At 54.7% G+C, this 18,242-nt stretch overlaps 1 protein-coding gene across 1 annotated transcript in view; it reads right to left on the minus strand.

Moving 5' to 3' along the window:
- Positions 1 to 18,242, minus strand: part of FGF18 (fibroblast growth factor 18) — a 37,290-nt gene that overhangs the window by 12,299 nt on the left and 6,749 nt on the right. Inside the window, exon 3 of the mRNA XM_023218784.2 lies at positions 8,659 to 8,839. Coding sequence (XP_023074552.1) covers positions 8,659 to 8,839 — 181 coding nt within the window. The remainder of the gene's footprint in view (positions 1 to 8,658; positions 8,840 to 18,242) is intronic.

Below are 18,242 nucleotides of genomic sequence, written 5' to 3' on the forward strand. Positions count from 1 at the left end.
TCTAGCACACCAAACATGCTCCTGCCACAGGGCCCCTGCACGTGCCGTTCCTCTGCCTGGAGGCTGCTTTGCCCAGAGCTTCCAGAGTGGCTGCTCATCTCCTAGGTTGTGGCACAAATATTGCCCCTCAGAGAGGCCTTCCCAGACCATGATGTCTAATGCTGGCACCACCCTCCCCAGCCCAGCCCTACCCCATTCCCCTGCTCCATTTTCCTGAGCGCTCTTCTCCGAAACTCTTATTTTTATTGTCGGTCTCCACCCAGCAGAAAGTAAGCTCCACGAGGACAAGAACCTGTCTGTCTTATCACCACTCTGACTTCCAGCGCCTATCCCACGCCTGGCTCAGAGTGAGTGACCAGCAAGCCAGTTTTAATAAGCTCATCAACAGCCTTGTGGTGTGGAGATGACTAACACCGTTCACTGGCTAATGAAAACGAAATTCAGGGAGGTGAAGTGGCTTGCCTGACTCACATGGCTGGGAAGAGCAGGGTAAGGTCTGAGTCCAGTGTCTGATTTCACAGTCAATGCCCTTCACCACTGTGCGCCTTCCTGGTGTGACTCTCGGTGCTACTTGCAGGAACCATGGGCTCCCACCCACCCATCCCCAGCCTCAGTGACACAGCAGAAAACCTTTTCCCTCTCTGGGCCAGATCTAGGTAACCTCTGAGGCCTCTTTCAGTTCTGCCCCACTGGAAAGTATCAGTAACTGACATTTCTTTAGAGTTTATGATGTGCTGGGCATTGTCCTAACTACCTTACATGCATTATCTCATTTAATTCTTACCACCATCCTAGGAGGTTTGAACTATTGCTATTATCCCCAATTTACAGGTGAGAAAACCAAGTCCCACAGTCACACAGTGATAGAGCTGAGATCCAAGCCCAGGCAGTCCGACCCAGAAGTCTCGGACTTTGCCTGTCTACCCCAGCCCTCACTCCTCAGAGGCCCCAGTCCCTTTCCTGAGGAGCGAGTGAGTGAACAGTGAAGGAGGCAGGAGGATCTTCTCTTTGGCCCCACTTTCTTTGGGCAGCAGTTAGTGGACGGGGATGTCCACCTTCCCTCAGCTCCACTTCCAAATGACTTTGAGGAAGGAGGGAGCCCCTAGGGTCACCCTGAGAAAGATATCTTTGATATCGGGAGAGGGGGAAGCCCTCAGGACCGCCCAGGGCTGGGCTGCGACCACAGCCAGAGAGAGGCAAGGCAGGTTTCAGATCTGATCAAGAGGAGAAAAGGCTGCATGAAACAAGATGAATACAAAAAGGGAAGCCCCAGGCCACAGCTGCCCGAGAAGGAGGGCCCACAGAGCCTGTCTCCCCAGGGCTCCACACAGAGCAGAAGCCCAGAGGCCACCCAGAGCTGGGGCCAAGGAGAGTGGTGTAAAGAAAAAGGGCTCAAGGCTCTGCTCCCTTCTCCAGCATCCAGAGAGGAGAGCAGCAAAGGGGAAAGAGCGCAGGAAGGGAGCTGGAGAGAAAAGTTTCTACAAAAAAACTCACGTTGTCTCTTCCCACTTTAATGCCTGCAGCAAAAATGACTAAATAATGATGGTAACAGTGACTAGTTATCTGAGCATCTACCATGTGTCAGGCAATGTTAAGTGTGAATGTGGGGCGGTGGCTCAAGCCTGAAACCCCAGCACTTTGGGAGGCCAAGGCAGGCAGATCACCTGAGGTCAGGAGTTCGAGACCAGCCTGACCAACGTGGTGAAACCCTGTCCCTGTCTCTAATAAAAATACAAAGATTAGCTGGCTGTGGTGGCGTGTGCCTGTAATCCCAGCTACTCGGGAGGCTAAGGCAGGAGAATCACCTGAACCTGGGAGGCGGAGGTTGCAGTGAGCTGAGATCGCACCACTGCACTCCAGCCTGGGCTATAGGGCAAGACTACATCTTAAAAAAAAAAAAAATAAAACAGAGTGGGAATGTGGAATATCTCATTTGATCATCACAACAGCCCTATGAGATAGGAACTATTACTCCATTTTACAGATGAAGAAACTAAGTTATGCAGATAAGTTAAAAGGACCAGGATTTGAACACAGGCAGAGCAAGGCCAGAGCCAGTTTGAGACAGATGGAGATTCCAACCGAGGTATGCAGGCAGAGTGGGAACAGACATTACGCAGGCTGGTGATGACAGAAAAGGGAAGTGGCATTGACTGATTGATTGATTGCTTGACTAATCCCAGTGTGCTTCCCCAGTCGGGTTTCCCAGAGGGTGATCCGGGGCCTGGCTGTGAAGACTTTGGGTTTGAAGGGTAGGAAACAGCAGGGAAAGACTCAGAGAGGCAGCCAGAGGCCTGAAGACAGACACAGCACAGAGACAGAGCTGAATCCCACAGACGCAGGGGACAAGACCCAAAGAGGCAGAACCCAAGAGAACAAAGCTGGAGGGTGAGTTTGTTTTCCCCAAGCCTGGGGTAAAGTCCCCGGGACCCGCAAGAGCAGCAGGGGAGCTGGGAGCCAGTGAGGGGCTGGCCCCCCGGTCTGGGGCCCTGCGAGGGCTGGCCAGCAGCTGGCCAGCAGCAAAGATCCCAGTGCTGACAGAGCTGCTGGCTGCTCTCCAGGCGTCTTCCCCCAGTGAAGAACCATCCTCACTACAGACAGCACTGAGGGGTCACCCCGAGTCAGCCCTCCCTCCTTCCCCACTGAAGGCAGACCAGGTCTTGAGAGAGGGAGAGACAGGCGGAGTTGGAGGAGAAGGTATCCTTTCTGGAGTCGCTTCCCCGTCCACTGTAACACACACACCCATGCCCATACACACACTGCTGTATATGGGCTTTTCTCAAAGGTGCCCACAGTTCCCTTTCTCCGTATGGACACACCAGAAAGTTGGGGGGAAAAATCAATAGGGTTCATCAGGTGCTCTATTTAACCCTAGCTGTAGCTCTAGTGCCGCCATGTCAGTCAGGGGGTTGGTGAGGTGTGGATGGTCCTCCCTGGGGACAGAAGTTGTGGGACATGAGCTCGGAGGGGCAGGGGTTTAGGTGGAGATAGAAGTTCCATTCCCAGCTGGGAGAGCTCCTGGGGAAAGCTGGGTCTGATGATCACCCTATCCCCATTGCACAGTGCAAGGTTGGCTGGATAGAAAGGAAGCGTGGTGGGAAAGGAGGGAGGGAGCACTGATTTGCCAAGCACCTACTGTGCACTGAGATCTGTGCCAAACAGAAAGAAGCCCCTTTGCCCCAATGCACCAGGGGAAATCATATCTGCCACATACCCCGACACACACAGGCGTCACCCATACATTCACTTGCTCAAGCATACACTGAGAGCGTCTTCGTGGCTGGCCCTGTGTACTGGGGATGCAGGAGTGAACAAGACAGACAAAACCTCCACCCTCCAGGAGTTTACACTCTAAACACGGGAGACAGATAGTGGGTAACTAAATATATAACAGAAGGTCAGATAGTGACAAGTGCTAGGAAGTGGGGACAGAGCTGGGAACTCTCTGATACGGGGACAATAGTACAGAAGCCTGAGTGGGTGAGGGTGCAGGCCGGGGGATATCTGGGAGAAGAGCACTCTCAGGACAGCAAATGCAAAGGCCCTCAGATGGACAGTGCTAGGGCGTTTACAGGATGCCCGGAAGGCTGCTGTGGCTGCGGCCACATGAGCAAGGAGCTGAGGCAGAGCCTGAGGCTGCAACAGGATCAGGAGCCAGGCACACCAGGCCTGCAAGCTGACTCAAGGACATGAGTTTTACTCGAAGTGAGACGAGCACCTCTGCGCTGTGGAGGAACACGCTCACATGTTGGGATGTGCGTGGAAAATGGACCATGGGGGCTCAACTCTGAGACTAGGGGTCCCTGCTACGTCAGCCACCCAACCAGTCCAAAGGACCTCTGGCAACTACCGGAACGAGGGAAATGGGGATGAGAGGACCTCCTCCCAGCTCCACCACCAACTCAGCAATAGCCCTGAAGCCCCCACCTTCCGCCCTGTGTGAGCCACTGAGGGCAGCCCCTGGTTCCGCTTTGAGTTGCCCGTACATATTTTATGCATCCTTCTGGATGCCTTTAAAGGGGCCCTGCTCTCTGCCAGGCCTTGTGCTGGACATGGCGACATGGCAAAGAGCAAGACAAGGTCACTCCCTCCAAGGAGCTCACACTGTCACAGGGCACCAGCCACGTCAACAGATGGTCCCACCGCAGCAGGACCCTTGTTGGGACAAGGGCGAGCACAGGGGCTCCGGGGCTCTGCACCCAGCCTGGGGGCTCAGGGAAGCATCTGCACTGGGGCCACTGACTCCCTGCAAAGCTGGAATCACAGACTCACCCCATGCCTGAGCTGGAGGAAGCTGCAGAGTACCAGCTGCATACCCTTTACCCCACCCACATTACAGGTGGGGAAACTGAGGCTCAGGGAGAGAACGGGTGGGCTCACAGTCACGTGGAAAGTTCATAGCCTAGGTTCCTCCTACTCAAAGCCAGCCTCTAGTAAGGAACAGGGGGCCCTAGACTGAAGGCTCCTTGATGACTGGGACGAGGCATGTCACTCACCACAGCAGCCCCCTCCCCTGGTGCTTGTGCTTGGTAATTTATGCTGAATGAATAAGTGAGTGAGGGGAGACACACCCAATCAGGGCAGCCAAAGGCCCTCCTCCCTCATGGGGCAGAGACCTTGCTGCTGGGAATCACCGGAGGACGCCTCCTCTACCTGCATCTAACCTGCCAGGGTCCCACTGACGGCAGACAGGAGCACGGCTGCTTCTTCCCTCAGGTCCTTTCTGGAAGCCTCTGGAACCAGTACCTGATGGCAGCTCCTCACCTGAGCCCACGACAGCACCACCGCCCCACACACCCATAGTAAGGAGGCCAGGTGGTGATTATTAATACTGGTTTAATGATCACATAATCTTTGGGCAAAAGATTCTCCCATTTCAATTTCCCTGTTTGTAGAAGAGGAAACAGGATCAGAAAGGCTAACTCAGATCCACGGTCTCCCACTCGAAAGTGGTGGAGCCAAGATTCAAATCCCACTGGATTCCCGAGTTGGCAAGCTCAGTCCTCCAAATACCATCTCCCTGGCTAGCAGGGCCCCTGTGCTGGCCTGCCCAGGGTTATTCTGGGCGCTGTCAGTCTGGAGGCTGGCCGACGGCAAAATGGGGTTTTTCAATCATTTTTTTTTCTCAGAGAAATCTTTTTTCAGACAAAATCGGCAGGAATATCCAATCATAAGGTTTCGTAAACTTTCAAAGCAGAGTTGCCCCAGAAACTCCCCGATGCTGGAGTCTCCCTGCGTGTGGGCTCCGCTGGCCCCTCCTTCTGAGGAGTTGGTGCCTCCCCGTCTCGTCACATCCCAGGCTTAGGAACATCCACCTTGAGGGCAGGTGGAGGGGGCCTTCTCCTCCCCACTTGGCAGATAAAGAAACTAAGCCCAGACATGGAGGCTCTTCCCCAGCTCTGCAGGATGCTCAGTGGCAGAGCTGCGGCTGGAACTCAGTGTCCTGCTTGTCATTCCAGTGGTGTTTTTTGACATGGCAACTGCCTGCAGGACAGAGTATCCAGCACCAAGGGCAAGAAGAGGGGAGGCTGATATTATCCCAGGTGGGCAGATGTCCCTCCCCCACAACCTCCCACCTGCCAGACATTCAACTACCTAAGTCTCCAGCCCTCTGGCCAGCTGTGCTCTCCCTCCAGAACCCAAAGCAAGGCTGAGAAAGTCCCTTATTCCTGCAGTGGCCCAGTCTCTGAGCCCCTAAAGCTTTTCGGTACTGGGAAAGCTTTAGGGGGCCACAGGGAGACCCTCTTGCAGAACACCAAGGTGCAGAAGCCCACTGACATCTAATCAGATTTCACTGAAGGACCACCCACTCCTGTGCAGCAGGCCAAGAGCCCCTCGTGCCCACCCACAGAGCTGGTACCTCAGGATTCTGGCCTTTACAGAGGCAAATCTGAGTTTCTGAGTGTCTGTGGTGATTCCAGATTCCAGGTGTTTACAGGGATGTATCCGTGGTGTTTGCTGAGACTCTGAGACTGCATGTTATCAAATCACACGATTCTGACAAAGTGTGTGGTACATCTCAGACTGCATCATTCTCAGTGGGAGCAGGTTCCTGAACTGAAGTGTCCTGGGCGCCCTGGCCGCCCTCCCCCTGAGACAAGGCGGGCCTCTAATGCAGAGCAGCCCCACCCTCCTGCCCTGGCTTGGCCACATAAATCACCCTCCCAATAATATTTGTATTGATTATCTAGATTGGAAGCCTCAATTGGCTCCATTGTCTCACTTCCTCTCCCCGGGCTCACAGATGGGGTCCCTTGGCCTCATCTGTGTTTCTAATGTGGCATTTAAATGGAGAAGCAGCAGCAAGGCCCTGCACTGCCCTGGGTGTCAGGGGTCGGAGGAGTACAGAAACATATTCCTTGAGAAGATCATAAAATCTTAGAAAGTGTGGTGCTGGCAGAGAAGCCAAGAAGGCCTAGTCCCTAGGTACTGGAAGTGCCGCCCACTGGCCCCGCCCAGGCACTTGTCAGATGCAGCAGTTCAGGCCCCGCCCCCGAGACCCACTGAACCAACACGGGCATTTGGACAGGATCCCTCTGTGGTCACACGCATGTTACACTTAGGAAGCATGGCGGGGCGCGGTAGATCATGCCTGTAATCCCAGCATTTTGGGAGGTCAAGGCGGGTGGGTCACCTGAGGTCAAGAGTTCGAGACCACCCTGGCCAACACGGTGAAACCCCGTCTCTACTGAAAATACAAAAATTAGCCGGGCGTGGTGGTGGGTGCCTGTAGTCCCAGCTTCTCGGGAGGCTGAGGCAGGAGAATCGCTTGAACCCGGGAGGCAGAGGTTGCAGTGGGCTGAGATCGTGCCACTACACTCTCCAGCCTGGGCAACACAGCAAGAGTCTGTCTCAAAAAAAAAAAAAAAAGCAGCAGCAGCACTGCTTTAGCCCAACCATTGCATCGTGCAGAAGAGAAACCAAGGCCCAGAGAAGGCAAAGGGCTTGTCTGAAGTCACACAGCAGGAAAGATTCCCTGAGCTCCCAGTTCAGGCAGAGGGAATGAGAGGGCGAGTTGCTTCTGGGGTGAGGGGCTGGCCATTTCCGGGCTCCCCTCCCTCTCGAGCTCCTGCCTCCTGTCTCAGGGTGTGGACAGATGGTTCAGACCAGAGTCTGACCCCCCTGTACTCTCCCAGCCTGGAGGGGCCAATGAGAGCTCCGGAGACTCCCCAGAAGGGCACCTCCTCCCGCCACGGCCAGCCAGCTGCCCCTTCTGGCAGCGACTGGACAGCAGATCCCAGGGAAAACCACCACCTGGGTCAGCCCAGCACAGCCAGGCGTCTGTGGAGGGGGGCACAAGGGATGGGAGGCCCCATAGAGGCAGCCAGCAGAGGGCCTGGGAGAGGTGGGGAGGAGGGAAGCTGTGGTCCGAAGAAGGGAAGCAGAGCTGGTGGGGAGGGGAACAGAGAGGTGGACAGAAACAAAACAGGGAACGGGGAAGAGCCGGGAAAGGAAGAAGGGGAAAGAGAGTGGAAGGGGAGCAGAGGCGGTGAACAGTGATGTCGGGGAGAAGGGAGGCAGCTGGCCCGGAGGTGCACAAGCCCAGTGTGGCCCAGCCCTACCCAGCCTGGCCTGGCCTGGCCCAGCCCCCAGTGACGGTGCAGCTGCCACACTTGGGCCCTACTATGAGGTCAGTCCTGCCCCGGGGCTGAGGGAAAATAAATGGTGTCCAAGATAAAAGGTCCAAGAAATTATTTGTCTTGTTGTCATGTCCTGACTGCAACAGGCAGGGCTGGCAGGCAGGCGGGGCATCATCCCCAAACACTCAGGCTGGCAGGTTTGGCCCCACACACAGGACCACAGATCCCCAGAACCTGGGCCTGAGAAGGCAGGAATGCGTGGGGGCAGGTGCTTTCCCGGTGAGTGGCAAGGACCAGGAGGCCTCGCAGCAGTCTCCGCTTTTCCTGCCTGGCAATTTTAAATAAATAATCTGTGTGGTATTTGCTCAGTGTCTGTCTAGGCCAGATGCCCTCCAAGCTCTGGGAAGGCGGAGCGCTGCCTGTTTCGCTCACTGCTGAGCACCTTTGTGGACCAGCGAGCGGCTTGAGATGTCTCACTCCTCCCAGCCATTGCAGAGGCAGCACAGGCAGGGGAGCAGGGAGAGTTCCCAAGTACTCCAGGAGGGTTGGGCAGTTCCAGGGTCAAGGGCAGGTCAACAGGACCATGGCCCAAGGTGTTACGCGTGCCATGTATCACAGGTGCACAGGCTCAAGCTGAAAGCACCCATGTGCACACGTGCACATAACACACACACTAGGCTGATTTCCACCATCAGCAGCTTCCGAAAAGCATCACCTAGACGCTCCTGCCCCTTGAAGCGGCCGAACCTGGGGCTGGTGAGTGGTGGCATGGGAGCAGCCACCTGCTTTAGGCCATCCCAGGCAAGCCACTGATACCACAGCAAATGCCACTTAGGGGGCATTTACCAGCCAAAGAACTTCTCATTCACATCTTCAGTAAGTACTCCTGACAATGCTCTCAAGGATTCACTATTGCATCCCCATTTTCCATTTTACAGATCAGGAAACAGACCCAGAAAGGATCAGTGCCACGTCCAAGATCACACAGCCAGGACCAGCAGAGCTGGCATTTGAACTTGAGGTCTCTGAGGCCAGGAAGGACATGTATACGGGGTAGGAGAAGAGGGTTGGCACATACCATACTTGTCCCCATCCTCGCCGCGGGCACTGATCCTGCGGCCCAGGACCTGGATGTGTTTCCCACTGGTCCGGCTGTAGAGCTGGTACAGCCGCAGCTGCTTACGGCTCACATCGTCCCGAGCCCGCGTCTGGTTCTCCACGTGGATGCGGAAGTCCACGTTCTCCTCGGCAACCAGCACCTGGGCAGGGAAAGGGACATAATGAGCCACCCAAGATGTCCCAGGCCCACTGCATGCAGGAGCCAGCCACGCCCACCACAAAGACCAAGGGCTTCTCTACACCGGCTCTGAGCCAGGCCGTGGCACACACTGATAACCACCCCCTCACTACTCCCATTCAAAGACAATGCAACTAGGGCTCTGAGAGGTGAGGTAAGTTGCCCAAGAGAATCAGGTCTAGGTCTATGTGACAACAAAGCTTCTCTTTCCACCACAGCCCCCAGTTAAAGCAAGAACAATTCTCGGTAAAGTGGTGGGGCAGAGCCCCTACCCTGATTCCATCCCGGGGTAGCTGTGAGGACTAAGTGAGCAAATGGGAAGAAAAGTACTCAAATCCATATGGAGATGGGTGAGGAACGAGAGCGGATGGAACGCTGCATCCATGGGGAAAGAAGAAGGCCTGGAGAGCCTCATCCGGGGAACCAACAGGCCAAGTCCTCTGTGACTTCGCCCCCTGCAGCTGATGCTGGGGTCTCCTCCTCACACCCTAAGGGTCCTCATGCTCGCTCCCACACCAAGCATTTGCCCACATCCTTAACTCCTCTGGGGAAGCCTTTGTTTTGCATCTGCCACCAAAATTCCAGCTCCCTTGAGGCTTAGCTTGTGCCTGTCCACATCCTTCAGGAAGCCTTCTCTGGTTACACCAACACATACCGCGCTCATCTTCCTTCTCCTCTCATTGGGACGACTTGCACCTGCCTCCTCAGTGGCGTTCTGCTTCCACTCTCGCCTTCTGGTAGTCTCTCTTCTACCAAACCCAATCCCCTCTTCACACTCTCCGGGACTTCCCATCACACTTCGGGGAAGGACTCCTCCGAGGCCTCAAGGCCCTGCAAGGCGAGCCGCTGAATGCTTCTCCACCGTCCTCTCCCACCACTCCCTCCCCACCAGCCACGCTGGCCACTGGCCACCTTGGCATGGCTCTGCGCATTCCAAAATCAAAGCACACTCCTGCCCCAGGGCCTTTGTACTTGTTCTTCCCTCTGCTTCGATGCTCTTTCTCAGATCCTTACATTCTAACCCCTTGAGCTCACTCGGGTCTCTGCTCAAATGTCACCTCCTCATGCAGGCCTTCCTGGACCCCTTTCTGAAGCCACCTCCAGCTCTGACACTCTCCCTCCCCCTACCATGCTTTGTGCTTCTTTCCAGCACTTTTCTGGGTTCTGTCTTTTGGCCCCAGTAGACTGGTAGCACCATCAAAAAAAAAAAAAAAAAAAGAGAGAGAGAGAGAAAGAGAAAGCTGGAGCAGTGTCTCTCATTTGCCACTATATCCGCAGCACCTAACACGGTAGAAACTCAAACCCTTCTTGAATGGATGCATGAACAAATGTTGAAAAGGCCTGGAGTCCTGTTGTGCCCTACACCCTGCTGGTTGCATGCATGTCCTATCCCATGTCAACCATAAGGCTGAGCCATTCCTGAAGCCCAGACAGCATTCTGGGTTTGTCCCCTGTGTGCCCACAAAGTCTATCACAATGCTAGGCACAAGGGACCCCCATTCCCATGCTGGCACAGCCCCACTCAGCCCATGGCAGTGTTCTTAGGACCCTGGCTGCCAAAACATCTGTCTCACCTCTCAGCTGTGAGCTCCCAAGGGCAGGCATGTGTTTCCTGCATTTGCTACAGTAGGATCTCTGTGCCCAAGCAGACCTGCATGTATCTCCTGATCCTGGACTGGGCCCGCAGGTATGTCAGCAGGACCGCATTGTTGAACCTTCACGATTGTCCTCAGGGCGGAAGCATCATCCCACATTAAGGATGAGGAAACTGAGCAGTAACACAGAATTAACCCCAGGCCTTGTGACCCCAAAGACTGTGTTTCCTGTGCCCCACCCCTGCAGGCGGCCCCAGGCCACTGCCTTGCAGGGCCCTGCCTGCCCCACCAGTGCCATCAGGAGCTGGCCATGGGTTCAAAACCCAGGGTGTGCCACTCTCCAGCTAAGGGACCTTATGCAAGTTATTAAACTCTAGCGCCTGTTTCCTCGCCTATAAAATAGGGTGATGACAACAGCACCCTCCTCATGAGTGGCTGTAAAGATTAAACATATAAAGCCGTATATTAAGTGCTCAGAACCGTGCCTGGCTCACTAGGGGTAACTAGTGGGAGAACACAAGGGAGTTTTTCACGGGGCTCTCGGTGAAGCCCTGCAAACCAGATTAGCATGTGGGAAGATGCTATTGCTTTTCATAGTCCTGACAACCATGCACCGTGAGAACGCTTTTCACCCACACTGAACGGATGCAGACACTATGGCCCAGAAAAGTTAAGTCCATTGCTCCAAACCACACAGCCCAGTGAGGCAGGGCCTGGTCTGCTGGCCCACCAAGTGTGCCCCCTCTTCACTTCCCCTCCCCTCAGCGGCCACACACATCACCACTCCACCACTCGCAGCCCGGGTCTGATACCTGGGGCCCGCCTCCTTCCACATCCTGCTGCTCAGGAACAGAAGAACTCCAGTGCCCCTGAGGCCCACACCTGGTGGGCATTTGTCCGGAAGACGCCCCACCCGTGGCCTTTGACCTTCCTGGAATGACTTCCGGAGGTGGCTAGCCCTGTCCCCTCCCCCAAGGGCAGGCCTCTGGCGTCCCCTCCCTGTCCTCCAACTCTCCTCCTCCTCACCGGAGACCTTATCGACCAGAGGTCAAACCAATCTCCTTCCCCCGGGTCCCCGAGGGGAGCTGCCCTGCCCCAGAAGCCGGCCTCCCATTAATGATTTTCTCCCTGCCCCACTGGACAGAGGCAGCGTGGGTGACCCAGGGTCAGCAGGGGCTATCGGGTGGCACTTCCCCAGGATGCGGGAGGGAACAATCCATCTTGCCCAGCTCTCACCATTGAAGCCCCACTCTGTGGCCAGATCAACTCCCAGGGAGGTGGCGGGAGGTGGCTTCTGGTTTGGAAACAAGGTCTGTTCTCCTGGAAAGGCAGGAGGCACCCCGGGCTTTGCAGGCAAGACCTCTGGAGGGTGTGACACCCCCCACCCCAAAGCCTTTCCTAGCCCCACCTCCCAGGCTGGGTGAGGGCCCCCAAACACTCTACTGCAATGGCTTACTGTCCCAAGTCCAGTGTGACTGGTTCATCCCTGAATCTCAGCTCTGCCCTCAGAAGGCAACCAGCAAACGCATGCCAAAAGGCTGAGGCCAAAAGCGAGGGAAACCTAGAGGCCAACATCAGCCCTCCCACTTACCAGCCAGAGTGCCCCACAGAGGGATGTGTTAAGGCAACTGACTGCTCCGCATTCCTCTGTTCCAGACACTCTGCCAAGAAGACCCCTAGGCCAGTTGCAGTGGCTCAGCACTTTGGGAGGCCGAGGTGGGCGGATCGCTTGAGGCCAGGAGTTCAAGACCAGCTTGAGGAGTTCAACACCATCTTAACATACTGAAACCCCGTCTCTACTGAAAATACAAAAATTAGCCAGGTGTGATGGTGCGCACCTGTAATCCCAGATACCCAAGAGACTGAGGCCGGAGAATCACTTGAACCCGGGAGGCAGGGGTTGCCACGAGCAGAGATCGCACCACTGCACTCCAGCCTGGGTGACAGAGTGAGAATCTGTCATAAATAAATAAATAAATAAATAACATTTTAAAAATAAGAATAAGAAGAAAATGACCCCTAGACATGGCACCTCAATGACCCGTGGAGGTGAGCACCGGTAAAAGCCCATTTCAAGGTCTGCTGCCAGAGTACATGCATAGTGGGGCTGCCTTGGGAACATCCACTTCTCCTGTCCTACCAGCCAGGTGGCAGATCACTTGGCTCAGTGCCCTGCAAGGGGGACCTATCTTCAAGGTCTTCCCAGGACAGTCAATGTTGCTGTCGGCCTGGCTAACACCCCTCCAGGCATACAATGATCAGGGGTGTTGAAAAGCTGTGGTTTGAACAAAATCAAATTGTTGAAGCTCTTTTTTTCTTTTTTGAGACTGAGTCTCACTCTGTCGCCCAGACTGGAGTGCAGTGGCACAATCTCGGCTCACTGCAACCTCCACCTCCCAGGTTCAAGCAATTCTCATGCCTCAGCCTCCCCGAGTAGCTGGGATTACAGGTGCCCGCCATCACACAGGCCAATTTTTGTATTTTTGGTAGAGATGGGGTTTTACCATATTGGTCAGGCTGGTCTTGAACTCCTGACCTCAGGTGATCTGCCCACCTCGGCCTCCCAAAGTGCTGGGATTATAGGTGTGAGCCACCATACCCAGCCTGCTACAACTCTCAAAAGGAGAGAAGGGTTGGTGCATAAAGCAAGTCTTCGACGGAGACAAGGTGCCTTTTGTCATGCTACCTTGCCTGCCACGCCATGCACATGGATTATCTTTTGGGTGGAAGCAGTTTTTCTCACAGCATGGTGGCCTGGGGTCCTCTTCAGCCTAAGGTTCCAGTTGTCCCCAGCCCCTGCTTCCCCTGCCTTGAGGGCTTCAGTTCTGGTAGAGATCTTCACTCTTCCAATGCAGCAACTGCACAGAGGCAAGGAGGCCCCAAGAGGCTCAAATCCCTCCCCCAAGCCTGCCAAGGTCCCCCGGCCCTGGGGACAATCATGGGGCTCAGTGGCACAGAGCCCACCCACCTTCTGCCTTCGGTTCCATCCTCTCCCGGTGCAGCTCTTAACACAAAATGTGATGCCATGTCCCTGCCCAGGCTCCCTATTACCCGGGACAACAGCCAAGTGTCATCCTTACAATCAAGCCCCGTCTACCTTGCAAGCCTCCCCTCTTAGGCACCTTGGTAAGTGCCTAAGGGGTGAAAAGAGGTTGAGGTGAGCCCCCAGCCTAGTGCCAGCTTCCAGGGATCAACCAAGGTACCATCTCACACCAGGGCATCCAACAGCCTCCATCACTCCCTCTGGCCTGAAGACTTCAGCCTCTCCAGCCCACTCATGGCTGAAAAGCATGTTTGGGATTTTCCTCTTTCTTCCTGGCCCCCATTTCCACCTCCACAAATGTGCATCACATCACACATCACCTATGTACACACCCCACACAGGCAACACTAACACAGTAACCAGCACTGACTGACCTTAGCTGTCACCTGACTTCACCCCCAGTCAACCAACTTATTTGACTTCTTTAGCTCTTAGTTTTCCCATCGGCAAAATGGGAACTTTTTCCTTTAGTTTTGTTTTGTTTCTTAAACAGCCACTGTGTGTTGAGCACTTCCTCTGTGCTAAGAATCTCTTGAGGGACATCTTCGTATGTAATGCCCAGAACAACCCTATGACTTGGTACGATTTTTTTTGAGACACAATCTTACTCTGTTGCCCAGGCTGGAGTGCAATGGCGTGATCTTGGCTCACTGCAATCTCTGCCACCCAGGTTCAAACAATTCTCCCGCCTCAGTCTCTGGAGTAGCTGGGATTACAGGCGTCTGCCACCATGCCTGGTGAATTTTTGTAGTTTTTAGTAGAGACAGGGTTTCACCATCTTGGCCAGGCTGGTCTTGAACTCCTGACCTCATGATCCACCCGCCTCGGCCTCCCAAAGTGCTGGGATTACAGGCATGGGCCACCGCACCCAACCTGGTATGATTATATCCCCATTTTACAGAGAGGGAAACTGAGGCTCAGAGAGGTTACAACACTTGTTTTATGTCACAGAAGTGGTTAGAAACCAAGATTCAAATCCAGCCCAGGCTCTCTCCTGCTTTGCCTTCATCTGCCACTGTTCTCCCTTCTCTTCCTCACCCACCTCCTTTCTACTTTTCCAGGATGACAACTGGTTCAGGCCACAGGCCATAGTTTGGGGGCAAGGAGGTTGGAATATTGTCCGCAAAAAAGCTGGAGCCCTTAAGCCTTCTACTCCCACTCAAGAGAGAGGGATGGGGCCCCACAGCCTCTGCCACCCAGGTCCCCATTCTCTGATCCTTGAGGCTTCATGTAACCCATGCTCCTGTCTCCAGGCAACCTGCCCAGAAAGGGAAGATCTCCCTGGTCCCAGGAGGGGCAGCCCCTAGACTTTCAGCCACATTCCACACCACCTGCCTCCTCCAGCAGCAGCAGCAGCAGCATTGGGCCAGCCAAGGCTTTCAGATCTTCTCCAAACTCTGGATTCAAACTGGAGACCTTCACTTCTCTCCAGCGAGGGTTCCCAGTAAAGTCAACCACTCTCTCCACCTGAAAATGCAGCTCCCCTAACTCTTCCTGGACTCTGGCCCAAGGGGCACTCGCTGGATTACTGTCATTGAGAGTGAAGTTCATGTTGGCTCCCACCGGCTGGGCACCTGCCCCCATGCCAGGGCCCATGTCCACTCCTCACACAACCTGAGCAGCCGAAACTATTACTATTCCTGTGTTCCAGGTGACAAAGGAAGACACAGAGAGGCCGTGAGACTGGCCCAAATTGAACAGAAACTGACAGAGCCACAATCTGAACCCAACTTTGGATCTGAAGCCCATGAGTTTCCCACGGATGGAAAGGGGAGGAGGAAGGCTGGGCCCACCCTGAATCTGAGTGTGGCTCCAATGGGTGCCCTCACCTCCTCAACCCCGGGCTTCTGGCCTCTTGCCTGTCACACTCCGCACACCAACTCAGCCAGGACAGACAGTGACGCCGCAAAGGGCCCTTCCCCAGCCCCCAGCCTGTCCATTAAGCTCCCAGGGCTATCAATGTATTGATTGGCAGGGCTGAGCCATCAGCAGGGGAGGGGGCGCTGCAGGATAGGGGGTTGGGCCCGAGGGTTGGCTTCTCTCTCCCCATACATCAGCCCTCATGGTACAGATCGCCAGTCTGGGCCCCGCTGCTGCAGGCAGTCAGCCCTGGAGCCATAAAGACGATGCCCTGTTCTCTCCCTCCGTCTCCTCTTCCCACCGATCCCTGTTTCAATTCCAGCTCTCTAAAGCCCCTGGGTAGGGAGAGTAGCCATCCATGCCCATGAGATAACAAACAAGCCCTTTACTCCAGCATTCAAAACCCACCACAGTCTTTTCCATCACCCCCATTCCTGGGAATGGACGCGCCAGCCACCCCAGTCACACAGAGGCTCACAGTGTCCTCTTCACCAGGTTTGCTCTTATTTGAAGATCTACATGAAGCATCGACCCAGACCAGACCCTCTTGCCCCAGAGTCTGGTTCCAGGCCTGTCATCAGAGTCCCCGCTGCACCCTTGAGCTCTTGCTCTCCAGCATATACCCCCCGTTCCTCTCAAGTCTCCAAGGGCTAGGATAGGTGCTGGCCCTTGCTGTGCCCCAGCCCCTGGCACAGATGAGTTGGTGGGGGGACTCAGTCCAGGTCCTCACCACCAGAGAACCTCTCCCCCAAACCTCCACTGACTGACCCAACATTCTTTCAGCATGCCAGGTCTGTGCCAGGTGCCATGGTGCCTGCGGCAGGGGCCAGACCTCCCTTTGACTTCCAAGAACCTGTGGGCTGGTGGACAAGCTGGCCTTGAGACACCCCAGAGTTGAACGCAGATACACAGCTCACGTTTACTCAACACTTATCATGAGCCAGGCGCTATGCCAAGTGCATCCCCCGGGCAGGGGAAACTCACCCTTCCAGCAACCCCGGGAGGGAGGTTCTGTCCTAATGCCTACAGGAATGGTAAGTCACAGAGAGGCCGGCCAATCACTCAATCGCACGGCCAACTGAAGCGTGCTGGGCCTGGACCCCATCCATCCCCGTGAGCCCCGCAGAGTGCCCTGGATCAAAGACAGTGGCCAGGTGCTATGCGATTCCAAGGCAGAAGGTGGGATGGGGATTGGGGGAAACAAGAGCTGCCGAAGTATGTGCCATCTCTTCATGGAAGAAGAGCCTTGGATACCTTCTTCATTCTCCTCAAAACCAGTCCAGGCCCAGGTATGCAGCAAGTGTCCCGTAAATGTTTGTGGATTGTTGATGATGAGCAACACTATATTTAAGTGCCTACTACATGTCTGGTCATCAATTACTTCTACCAACAGGCCAGGGGAGTGGGATTAGTATCCTTAATTTGCCCATGGTGAGGAAGTGGAGACTCAGAGAGGTTAAGGGCCTTGCCCAAGGCCACACAGTCTTGAGTGGTAGAGTGGCAATTAAATCCAGACTAAGTCCAAAGCCTGTGCTCCCAACTCAGACTGGAGGAGGCCTGATGTCACTGATCCAAGGAACATATCCTTTCGAGCTTTCTCTAGCACCCCATAGCATGTTATGTACCTAACGTAGACAATATCATTGATTGAACAATTACTTTTACTCAATTATTCATGGAGAGTTTTGCCATTGTGCTAGCTACTCTGTGTGCAATATCCCACTTAGTTCTCACAATAACCCTTAAGAAGTAGGTATTTCTCTTTTTTTTTTTTTTTTTTTTCAGATGGAGTTTCGCTCTTGTTGTCCAGGCTGGAGTGCAGTGGCGTGATCTCGGCTCACCGCAACCTCCGCCTCCCGAGTTCAACTGATTCTCCTGTCTCAGCCTCCTGAGTAGCTGGGATCACAGGCACCCATTAAGCCTGGCTAATTTTTGTTATTTTTAGTAGGCATGGGGTTTCACCATGTTGGCCAGGCTGGTCTCGAACTCCTGACCTCAAGTGATCCGCCCATCTTGGCCTCCCAAAGTGCTGGGATTATAGGCGTGAGCTACTGCACCCGGCCAGAAGTAGGTATTTCTCATGATCTCATTTTACAGATGGGGAAACTGAGGTGTAGAAAATTGAAGGTCAAGGAATATTTGCTGAGCAGCTGCCAAGAAGCACAGCCAGGATTCAACCTAGGCTTCCCCTATGCCAAAGCCTATGTATTCAAGCATCACAGAAGCCACTGACCTCACCTCACTGATACCCAGGTGTGTAAATCAAAGCTCAGAGAGAGAGGTCAGTGAGCCTAGGCCAGAGCCAGGACTGGAACCCAGGTATTCAGGGATTCCACTCTGTGGCCCACATGGGGCTTGTCTTTGGCCCCATCCTTGGCATAACAGCATTTTGAATGGCCTGAGGCCTTTTGCCACTGAGATATCAGAGCAAACACATTGCTAGCAAGCTGGACCAAAGCCCAAGGAGCCTACTGACCTGCTGGGGTTTCAGAACAAATCCCCATGCTCAGGCCCAAAGTGCTGACAGCAGGCCCAAGCCCCTTCTTTTTTTTTTTTTTGAGACGGAGTCTCGCTCTGTCACCCAGGCTGGAGTACAGTGGCCAGATCTCAGCTCACTGCAAGCTCCGCCTCCTGGGTTTCCACCATTCTCCTGCCTCAGCCTCCCGGGTAGCTGGGACTACAGGCGCCCGCCACCTAGCCCCGCTAGTTTTTTGTATTTTTTAGTAGAGACGGGGTTTCACTGTGTTAGCCAGGATGGTCTCGATCTCCTGACCTCGTGATCCGCCCGCCTCAGCCTCCCAAAGTGCTGGGATTACAGGCTTGAGCCACCGCGCCTGGCCAGCCCAAGCCCCTTCTAAGACCAGCCC

The sequence above is a fragment of the Piliocolobus tephrosceles genome, chromosome 4 (assembly GCF_002776525.5).
Source record: "Piliocolobus tephrosceles isolate RC106 chromosome 4, ASM277652v3, whole genome shotgun sequence".
NCBI lineage: Eukaryota > Metazoa > Chordata > Mammalia > Primates > Cercopithecidae > Piliocolobus > Piliocolobus tephrosceles.